At 38.1% G+C, this 11604-nt stretch overlaps 1 protein-coding gene across 7 annotated transcripts in view; it reads right to left on the bottom strand.

Moving 5' to 3' along the window:
* LYRM7 (LYR motif containing 7) overlaps nt 1–11604 on the bottom strand; it is a 42035-nt gene that overhangs the window by 8805 nt on the left and 21626 nt on the right. For 2 of the 7 annotated variants that reach the window (XM_014539097.1, XM_005865522.2), the window contains exon 5: nt 8509–8827. The exons of the other annotated variants lie outside the window; for them this stretch is intronic. In XM_014539097.1, coding sequence (XP_014394583.1) covers nt 8757–8827 — 71 coding nt within the window. In that variant the 3' untranslated portion in view covers nt 8509–8756. Of the gene's footprint in view, nt 1–8508; nt 8828–11604 lie in introns of those variants that run through there. 7 annotated transcript variants of the gene reach the window in all.

Below are 11604 nucleotides of genomic sequence, written 5' to 3'. Positions count from 1 at the left end.
GGTAGAGGGTGGGGTGGGAACTGGGTGGAGGGGAGTTATGGGGGGAAAAAAGAGGAACAACTGTAATAATCTGAACAATAAAGATTTAATTAAAAAATAAAATAAAAGTAGATTGCTTGTTGTTGCTTTTTGCCATTGAGTCACATGAATTCTTTATGTGGTTTTGGTTATTAACCCCTTATCAGATACATAATTTGCAAATATTTCCTCCCAGTTTATAGGTTGCCTTTTCATTTTGTTGATAGTTTCTTTTGCTGTGCAATATAAATAAGTCTTTGTATGGATAAATGCTTTCATTTCTCTTTGGTAAATATCTAAGAGTGGAAAGTCTGGTATACATGGAGTATATGTTTAACTTTTTAAGATACTGCTGAACCGTCTTCCAAAGTTGTTCTGCCATTTTACATTCTTGACAACACTTGGTATAGTCAGTCACTCTAATTTTAGGTATACAGTAGCATCTCATACCTTTTAATTTCCAGTGACTAATGAGTGTTTTATTTCCATTTGTATATCTCTTTTAATAAAGTGTTCAAATATTTATCTATTTAAAAAACTGGGTTATTTGTCTTATTATTAAAAGTTCTTTATATAATCTAGGTAAAAGTTCTTTTGTAGTTTGTGATTTGTAAATACTTTCTCCAAGTCTATAGCTTGTCTTTTCATTATTTTTCACAGAGCAAGGGTTTTTCATTTTGATAAAGCCTAGTTTATTAATTTTTTAATGTATTGTATTTTTGGTTCCTTATCTAAGAGATCTTTGCCTAAACCAAAGTCACAAAGATTTTCTCCTGTTACTTCAAGAAGTTTTATAGTTTTAGGTTTTACATTTAGGTCTATGATCAATATTGAGTTAATTTTTGTATATGGTGTGAGATATGAGTCAAAGTTCCATTTTTTAAAATTAAACAATCAATTTTACTCTTTTGTGATAGCTGATACAGCTAATTAAGGACTTTATCATCCTCACACATTTGAGTGAGTTATATTAGTTCTGAAAAAAATCCTACTACAATTCTAACTGTAATTACAATGAATTTAGAGATCAGTTTGGGGAGAATCAACATGAGCATATGTTTCTCCAATTATTTCACTGAAATCCTTTCTTAAAAAAATATCTTTATTGATTTCAGAGAGGAAGGGAGAGGGAGAGAGAGAGAGAAATATCAATGATGAGAGAGAACCATTGATCAGCTGCCTCCTGCATGCCCCACACTGGGGATTGAGCCTGCAACCTAGGCATATGCCCTTGACTGGAATCAAATCTGGGACTCTTCAGTCCACATCCAACGCTCTATCCACCGAACCAAACCAGCTCACTGAAACTCTTCACAAAACCTCCATTTTTCTAAGCCCACTGGAATTTCAACCACAATTGCAATATAATCACTGCCTCTTAAATGGAACACTTTTTTTGACTTGGCTTCCAGGACTCTACCTACCAGGGGTCACTAACTTTTTCTGTAAGAGAGCCAGATAGCAATTTTAGGCTTTGTGGGATAGTTTCTGATGTAATTACTCAACTATGCCATGATAGTGTGAAAGCAGCCATAGACAATGTGTAAATGAATTAAGTGTGATAATGTTCCTATAAAAATTTATTTACAGAAAAAGGCAATGGGCCCTAGCCGGTTTGGCTCAGTGGATAGAGTCTCGGCCTGTGGACCGAAGGTTCCAGGTTTGGGTTCGATTTGGGTCAAGGGCAGGGCTTGTGCAGGAGGCAACCAATCGATGTGTTTCTCTTAAATCGATATTTCTCTCTGTCTTTCCTTCTCTCTTCCACTCTCTCTAAAAATAAATGGAAAGTAATCCTTGGGTGAGGCTTAAAAAAAAAAAAGGAAAAAGGAAAAGAAAAAGGCAATGGGTCAGATTTGACCAGTGTGAGCCAGTTTACCAATGTCTGCTCTACATTCTCCTTATTTTCATCCTACCTTAGTGAAAACTTCTATCTCTTGTTCTTGTTGTTCGTTATCTCCTTAATCGCTTAACACTGGTGTGTCCCAGAATGCAAATCATTTTTCTTCTTCATATATAACCAGCTTCTTGGTGATTTCATCCAATGTCATGATATTATATACTTTATGTCTATTGTTTAAAAATTTTTTTTTAATTATTAGTTGTAGGACTTCCATTCAGCAGCTTTCAGGTGTTTCTGAATAATGGTTGGTTTATATTTTAGCTGTAATTTTGATGTGGTTGTGGGAGGTGGCAAGTACCAGCATTTATCTATGCCACCATCTTGATTCCCTAATTTACTTTTAAATTATGTTTATTGTTTGTCTCTCACTTGTAGAAAGTAAGTCCCCCCAGGGCAGTGAATTAGTGAGAGTCCCAACAGGAAATACATGATACATTTAAAGTATGATAGTTTGAGAAAGATCCTATATAATAAAGAGCTAATATGCTAATTAGAACAAACAGCTGAATGACCTTCTGGACATCCTTCCGGATGACCTTCTGGATGAAGCCAGTGCTGCCATGGCTGGCCGAGGCTGTGAGGGTCAGCTGAGGCAACCGGGGCTGCGAGGGCCGAGCCTCTTGCATCTTGCATGAATTTTGTGCATCGGGCCTCTAGGGTATAAAGGGATTCCATTTACAAAACTGTGGGTATAGGGCAGTGGTCGGCAAACTGCGGCTTGCGCCCCTTGAGTTTGGCTCTTCCACAAAATACCACATGCGGGCGCACACGTACAGTGTGATTGAAACTTCGTGGCCCATGCGCAGAAGTCGGTATTTTGTGGAAGAGCCACACTCAAGGGGCCAAAGAGCCGCATGTGGCTCGCGAGCCGCAGTTTGCCAACCACTGGTCTAGGGGAATCCACATGGCTAGTAGCAAATGAGTTGTAGCAAATGCACACACACTAAAATCAATGAAAATCAAAGGTAAAAGCAGGAAGTGGAAGACAAAGCTCATCTTTCAGAGCAGGAAGTGAATCCACTTTGTCCTACCCCAGACCTAAGGAGGGGAGGGCAGCTCCTTCACAAAGTGGAAATAAAGAACTGTGCAGAGGTCATCATGAGATAAACTTTGAGGGACACTACCAGCTTGAGGCAACCTTTCAGGATAGAGCCAGTAAAAGAAATACCCTTCACTTTCCTCCTCCCTTTTTTATTTTTCTAAGCTTTTAATGTTTATTTATAACCTTTTTTCTTAATCTTTTGAAAATTTCTCTTATTCTTAAAAAATTACCTGACGATCACCATTATTTCAGGTTTATTTTTCTGTTATTGTCAAGGAAAATATCTCACTAAGGTTAAAAAAAAAAGCTTAGAGAGATTAGAGGTTTTTATTGTTTTTACCTACGTATATTAATTTTAGGACAAAGTGGATTCACTTCCTGCTCTGAAAGATGAGCTTTGTCTTCCACTTCCTGCTTTTACCTTTGATTTTCATTGATTTTAGTGTGTGTGCATTTTAAGGTTATAATCTTGGTGACTATTACATAATTTCCCTGGTTGTATCATCTTTTTGTTATGGCATTTCTTTAAGTGAGGTTTAACACTCCATTTTCTCAGAGAGGATGCTACAGTCCAAGAAATTTCATGCTAGAGAATGTCTTTTTGTTGCCTTTATCTTTGAAATGACAGCTTGGCAAGTTATAATATTCTCAACACATACTTTTCTCCAAAAATCCTCTAGACCCGTGGTCGGCAAACTGCGGCTCGTGAGCCACATGCAGCTCTTTGGCCCCTTGAGTGTGGCTCTTCCTAAGCCTTAGGAGTACCCTAATTAAGTTAATAACAATGTACCTACCTATATAGTTTAAGTTTAAAAAATTTGGCTCTCAAAAAAAATTTCAGTTGTTGTACTGTTGATATTTGGCTCTGTTGACTAATGAGTTTGCTGACCACTGCTCTAGACTTACTTTTTTCTGGCATTTATGTATATATATATATATGCAAAGTGTCCCCATGGGAGTTTGGGAGACCGTGAGTTCTATCGCTTGCTATGACATGTGCTGACCACCAGGGGGAGGCATGGAACAAAGGAGGGCCCCAGCCGGCAGCTGGAAGCTGGGGAAGGGAGGCCTGCAGCCAGAAGGCCCCGATTGGCCCTGATCACCGGCCAGGCCTAGGGACCCTACCAGTGCATGAATTTCATGCACCGAGCCTCTAGTTGTTATATAAGAAACAAGGCCAGATGTGCCCCCCAACCCGGCCTCACGTTGGTAGGTGACAATTTGTCTGTCTGAAGAATCCTCTTTTCCTCAGTTTCAATAAATTAACTATCAGCATGTGTTAATATTCATCATTCTGTATTAGATTCTCCTGATTACAGGAGGGTGTTTGCATTTTCAGGTAGATTTTTATACCCAGGGAAATGTTATTTTAAGTGGTCCACTGAGTTATTTTCTGTCTCTGTTAGGCTTTCCATTCCAGAAACATGATTATCTTTTTGTTGAATAGTCTCCGTCTTCCATATGTTACCTTCTAATTACTTTAGTCATCGTGATCTCTTTCTGTTGCTTTTTCTGTATCTCAAATTTTTCCTTTGTGCTAATTCCTTTTGTTGTGTCTATTATGATCCTTGTATATTTTGTTTCCTGCCTTTTCACCTCATTCTTGGTTTATCTATTCTTTGAGCTTCTTCTATAAACTGGCTTCATATATTTTGAAATTTCTCTTCAGTATACAAAACACCTTTCCCCCCTTATTCTATTATATATTCTCTTATCATCAAGGACTTGCATTTCTTTCCAGATAGTTTGAGATATAGGAGTTGCTTTTCTGCCCACTTTTTTTCTGTACCCTGAAGGGCATGGGGCAGGAAGACTTCCTGCTGGGCCGAGGAAGACTGCTGATGACCTAGTCTCTGATCTCTTCTGAGATCTTTTAATGTTTTATGTTGGAGCCCAGTCAGGGCATCCCACTCCTGGGAATTTCTGCTGAGGTCCAGTGGTGCCATGAAGAGGCTCCATTCTGCTGTTTTGTTCCTTTGACATATCTCCTTGGGTGGTGTAATAACTCCTTCTTATGCTTCTAAATTGGTGGGGGGGAGAGGAGAGGTAGTGAGGATTTAAGAGCTGTGTCAACTTGCTTTAATTTCCTTAGCAGTTTCTGTGCTCCAAGGCCAGGAAAGAAGTGATGTTCCACAAGTTTTAGTTCCTCATTACATGTTTTTAAGTTTATGGCTTAAGAACATATCCCCCTTCCTTTTGATCTCTGCCCAGGTCCCCCCATTGGTCCTGGAACTGCTTCACACAGGGCAGTCTTTCCAGGGAAGGCTAAGAACAGGGTCAAGAAGGACTGAGAGTGGATCTAAAATGATTAACAGAAGATAAGGTAGACATTTTTGTTACTTTGGCTCATAGCTATATCCTACTTGTGTAGGTTTACAATAACTTAGTGTCTAGGTCTCCATTAAAAGAGGGAACAATCACTTAAGCCAAGTGCTACTGAGAGGATGCATAAAATAAGACTGAGAATTGACCTCTGCATTTAACAAGTGGAGGTCACTAGTAACTGGGACAAGGATTTCAGAGAAGTGACTGAGATTAAATCTTTTTTTTTTCTTTAAACAGTTCACATTTATTATTGCTAACAATAAGAAAAATGTAAAGACTATCAGTATTGTATTACCAAGAGTGAGGTAATAGGTTTACAAAACATTTACAGAATTTGATATGCAAATAATGCGTTTAGGGAGGAAAGTGAATTAAGACACTAGCGCTAGAGGGAAACCAAGAGTCATTAGTGCTGGGAAAGGCAGAGAGGGACAGCTGTGTGGGGAGCGCAGGGCACTGGGCGACTAGGACGCCTTGTCACAGGAGGCACAGGCTGCAGCCCCCACACAAGGAAAGCCTGCACGCAGTTCTGTGCCCTGGCGCCTATAGATGCATTCAACTCTCTGGGGTGAACCAGTGCCACTTCCCAATCACCTTAAAAAGAACACATCCTCAGACTGAGGGGGGTGCGGGAATGGCTGTGAGTCAAATAGTTCTACAAACATCCCTGGGCTGATGTGGACTGTCGACTGGAGTATTTTCTTGGTAGATGTCAGCATGGGATTAAATCTTGATTGAGAGCTGTACAACAGAGAATGGGGAGGTAAGAGGAGGCCTCCTAGAACAAAACAGAGCTGATAAATGGTGCTGAAGCTTGAAGACAGGAGGGGTTTCAAGACAGCTTATTTTTAAAGATGGGAAATATTTCAGAATGTTGAATGCTGTTGAAAAGATAATCTAGTGGAGAGAGGGGGAAAATATTTGGTAGTAAAGAGTAATATTATAGGAGTAAAGTCCTTGACTAGCTAAGAGGGTTAGAGTAATCCCAACATACAAGTTGACCCTTGAATGCAGGGGTAAGGTGTGCCGAACCCCTGTGCAATAAAAAATCCATGCATAGTTTTTGACTCCTTAAACTTAAGTTGTCCCTTGGTATATGCAGGGAATTGGTTCTAGGACCTCCCTTCCCCAACAGATACTAAAATCCATATATGCTTAAGTCCCCTATATGAAATGGTGCAGATCAATGCATACAGTCAGCTCTCCACATCCACAAATTCCTGACAGTGAATCAAAAACTCTATAGGTATTTACTGAAAAAAGTCACTTCTAAGTGGACCTGTGCCATTCGAACCCATGCTGTTCAAGGGTCAACTAACTGTATAGTGACTTGGGATATGATAAAAATTGCTTTATATGTAATCAGAAAAAGGATGGTCTATTCAATAAATGATGCTGAGACCAATTGTTTTGCCATAAAAAATGATATAGATTCCTCCTTCATATCATAAACAAAAATAAATTCTAGATGGCATACAGACTGGAACATAAAAAGCAAAACTTCATCATTCAGAGGAAAATGTATTACAACATGTTTATGACTTTGGAGTAGAGAAGAATTTCTTAAAAAGATACAAAAGCAAAATTAATAAAGGAAAGTATTTTAAAAAATGGATACACTAAAATAAACTCCTATGCTTCAGGTTTATCATAAACAGAGTTAAAAGATGAGTCACATATTGGAAGAAGACATTTACATCACAGATAACCAACACAGGATTAGTATCCAGAACACAAGTATATTTAATTTTTATATAGGTATAATTTCCATATATACAATAATACACATGGGAAGTAGCAAACCTTTTGACATGTATAATCCATTCCACAGACTACTAATTTCCTAAAAAGTATTAGGAAGCATTAAGGGTAGTCTCTGGTTTAAGTGTTCTACATCTAAATAATTTTGATAATGTTCTGATCTCCTAAAATTATTTTTAAGTATGAATTTTTTTTTTTTTAGTTTAATGATTTTCAGAGGGAGAGGAAGGGAGAGAAGGATGGGGAAAGAGAGGGAGAGAGGAAGAGAGAAAGAGAGAGAGAAACATCACTATGAGAACACAACATCCATCAGCTGCCTCCTACACACCCCTACCGGGGATTGAGCCTGCAACCTGGGCATGTGCCCTTGACTGGGAATCGAACCAGCAACCTTCTGGTGCACAGGATGACATTCAACCAACTGAGCCACACTGGCCAGGGATTAAGTATGAAATTTTATATCTAGTATGGATATACCAATATGTTTTGCCAACAAAGCATTGAGAATCTTGTAAAATCCTGTGTTATTGAATGGGAGAGTCAATCAGTGAATGGGAGAAAACACACTGTTCACTGAGTAAAACAAAATGGTAAAGATACTCATAAAAGAGAAACAAAAATAATATTAAATACAATTTTATAGTTACCACCATCAAATGGTAGAATGCTAAACTATTTTATAATACTGCCAATCTCTTCAGGGATGAGAAATGTAGAAAAGCCATTTAAGTTTTATTGATTAAAAATGAAAACGATGCAGTCATATATTACATTTTTACAATAAAGCCTAGCTGTGGTCTAAGTACAGCTAATTCTGCGAAGGCTATAGTTTGACAAAGGGCCACTATTTAAAAAGTTAGGATTTTTTTATTCCACAGTGACACTAGGTGATTTTGATATTTTATCATCTATTTTCAGAAGACTGATTAAAAAGTGTCTTTTTAGGAACATAGAGATATTCTCTATCTGTAAAAAGAAACTATTACTTGTTAGCTACAGAAACCATTACAGTGCTTCTGGAAACAAAGGCCACTTTCTGTGAGAGTTGGCACACACTGTGATTTTTAAAATACTTTTTATTGATTTTACAGAGAGAAAGCAAAGGAGAGAGAGAGAGAGAAACATCAATTTGTTATTCCACTTATATTTGCATTCACGGGTTGATTATTATATGTGCCTTGTCCAGGCGTCAAACCTGCAACCTTGGAGTATCAAGACAATGCTCTAAACAACTGAACTACCTGGCTAGGGCCACACACGGTGATATTTTGACCAATGTAATATGTTTGGGACTCAACATCAATTTAACGTAATAATTTAATCTAATGGTTTCATTTCACATGGGAGGAAAACCCATCAACTTGTCAAAACACTGCATTCTCAAATAGTTATAATAAGAGCAAAATACTCATCAAGGTCAAAGAAAAATAAATATGATATATTTCCCTAAGCATTTATATCACTTGGTAAAGTTGTTTTTTTTTTTCAATGAAAACGAAATATCTTCTTATCGAATGTTCTTTAGAAATACTTAGCTATGGCCTGAAGTTTTCAGCAATGTCTTTTTAATGGGAAATTTAATTATAAAACTATAACTGACTAATTTTCAACATGCCAGTTCAGAGAAAAATATCTGCATTTCTAGGACTTATGTTGCAGTTATATATTTTGAAATTAAAAATTATAAAGACTTGATTTTATCCTAGAAATTCAGTGCTTCTGAGTTGGTGTATCACAATATGGCACATTTTCTAAAAGAAGGTCTTTCCTAGGAACCAATTCTGAAAAACAAAACAAAACAAAAAAGGAACAATTAACATCACTAAAACTAAAAAAAAATAAATGCTAATATGCTTATTCCCCCTAAAATGTATAACAAGAATATATGGAGTTTTAAGGCAAATCTTCCAGGGATGTTTTTATTTCAGTTAACTTCTAAGGTGGAATCCTTGATTTTAAATGGAGACAGTAGAATTCTCATTTCAAATTATTATAAAAACATGTATGACCAACTTAACCCTTTATCACTTATTTATTAAATATAACGAATTAAATAACCAAGCAGAATTCAGCTAAAGCACATTATCAACAGATTACTAATAATTAAGACCATCAACTGGAAAATGTTTTTATACAACTTACTATAGAAAAAGCGAGATTGCTTTCTTAATTTAAAGATTCCAAATTTTACACAACAGTGGTTTTCAACTGAGGGTGTTTAGGGTGGTCACACCAACTGAAGAACACTACTGGAATTTAGTGGGCAGGAGCCAGGGATGTGTGGAACAGTCTGGTACAGCAAAGAACTATCCTGGTCAAAATGTTAGGAAACAAACAACTCTTTTCAAGTTCAAGAAGACTGAAATCATATTAAGCATCTTATCAGATCACAAGAGCATGAAACTAGAAATCAACTACAATATAAAAACCTCAAAACATTCAAACACATGGAGGCTATTTAGTAAGTTATTAAACAATGAATGGGTTACTGATAAGATCAAGGCAGAAATAAAAAACTTCCTGGAAACTAACGAAAATGAACACACAACAACACAAAATCCATGGGACACAGTAAAAGCAGTCCTGAGAGGGAAGTTCATAGCATTATAGGCCTACCTCAAGAAACAAGAAAAAGCTCAAATACTAGTAAATGTTCTAACCCTACAACTAAAAGAATTAAAAGAGAACAAGAAGAAAAGTCCAGAGTAAGTAGAAGAAAGGAAATAATAAAGATCAGAGTGGAAATAAATGACATAGAGACTAAAAAAATAATACAAAATACTAATACAACCAAAAACTGGTTTCAAAAAGATAAACAAGATTGATGAACCTTACCCAGACTCATAAAGAAATAGGAGAAAGGACCCAAATAAATAAAATCAGAAATGAAAGAGGCAAAGTAACAACTGATACCACAAAAATACAAAAGGATTAAGAAAATGCTATGGACATCTACATGCCAACAAACTGGACAACCTGGGCCAAATGGACAAATTTCTTGAAACATAATTTTCCAAAACTCAATCAGGAGTAATCAGAAAACCTAAATAGGCTGATAACAAGTAATGAAATTGAAGCAGTAATGAAAAAAACTCCCACCAAACAAAAGTCCTGGACCAGATGGATTTACAGGCGAGTTTTACCAAACATTCAAAGAAAAACTAACACCTATCCTCCTCAAACTATTCAAAAAAATTCAAGACGGAAGACTTCCAAGCTGTTCACCCTTTTCAGCTACACACATAAACATATGCCCTTCTTCCCATATATAGAAATATCCATTTACTATCTGACCCCTAAGATTTCATCCTGATTCAAATCAAGGATTTCTGGTTGATGTCCATTAGCTCCACATGGCATATACCTGTTAGACCATAGTAAAGAATAAACAGGATACAGCAATAAAAACCTGGAATGGGAAACGCATGGCAGTCTACTCCACAGCAAATCCTAAATTCTGGTGTACAGGAAGAACAAGGACTAGCTTTTGGCAAAACAATAAATTCTCTAGTCAACCCATCTGGCAGTACCTAATCCTGTTTTCTGGGAGACCCAAAGACTCTCTCTTGTCCACTATCCTTGAAGGCTCCTTGTTCATCCTCTTGGGTAGCCTACTTATCAGGAGGTAGGAATATTGGAGAAGATGACCTTATTTGAGGCTCTGAAGCTTTCATATAAAGAATTCTTTCCAAAAAAAAATGGTGGCAGAGTAGGAGGATGCTGCATGGACATGCTCCCAGGAACAAGCTGGAATTACAACTGAAATATAGAAAGGCTTCCTGAATAATCAATGGAAAACTCACAGGAGAGAACCCTGATACCCAAGGACCGAAGGTGAAGACAGCATAGAGACTGGTAGGAGGGGTCAAGGCATGAAAGGACTGGCTAGGCACCCAAAGATGGCAACTGAAGTCCTGGAGAGACATCTCAGCTGTGAGGGGGTGCCACTGAGAACTCTGGGATCTAATCCCAGAGCTGGGCTCCTCAGCAGAGAGCACCAAACTGAGGAGGGTACCCACATAACATCTAGCTGTAAAAAGCAGTGGGGTGCTGTCTGCCAGGGAATGGCAACTGAAAGTTTGGGCACCCTCTTCAAGGGCCAACGCACAAAAATTTCCTGTGGAGCCACCCACCTTGTGCTCTGGCAGAGGGAGGGTGAAGTGGACTGGAGCTGTGAGAGCAGAACCCAGGATTGGGGACTTGGGGGATAGAGCTCAGAAGGCAGACACCCCAAGTTTCCTGGGCTGAGTCATTCTCTCACACAGCAGAGGACATCTTTCCCACATAGACATTTGCCTTGCCTAGGGGGGAAGACAGTTAACACACCCTATTGGAAAACATCTTGCCCTGAGGCCACTTAAGAGACTGAAAGTAACAATTAGCCTCCAGGCAGAAGCAACTGCCCCACCTGTTGAAAAAACTCTGGCCACACCTGAGGATGACTGCCTGGGGACAATTCAAGTTGGAATCTTATTAGTCTGTAGGCAGAGGCGGTCTCTGGAGGCTTTGAGTCTTTGCCTGATCCAATTAGTCAGAAACAGCCTTTAACCCTTTGTGG

The sequence above is a fragment of the Myotis brandtii genome, unplaced genomic scaffold, assembly GCF_000412655.1.
Source record: "Myotis brandtii unplaced genomic scaffold, ASM41265v1 scaffold208, whole genome shotgun sequence".
Taxonomy (NCBI): domain Eukaryota; kingdom Metazoa; phylum Chordata; class Mammalia; order Chiroptera; family Vespertilionidae; genus Myotis; species Myotis brandtii.
This window is presented reverse-complemented; position numbering and strand designations above follow the sequence as displayed.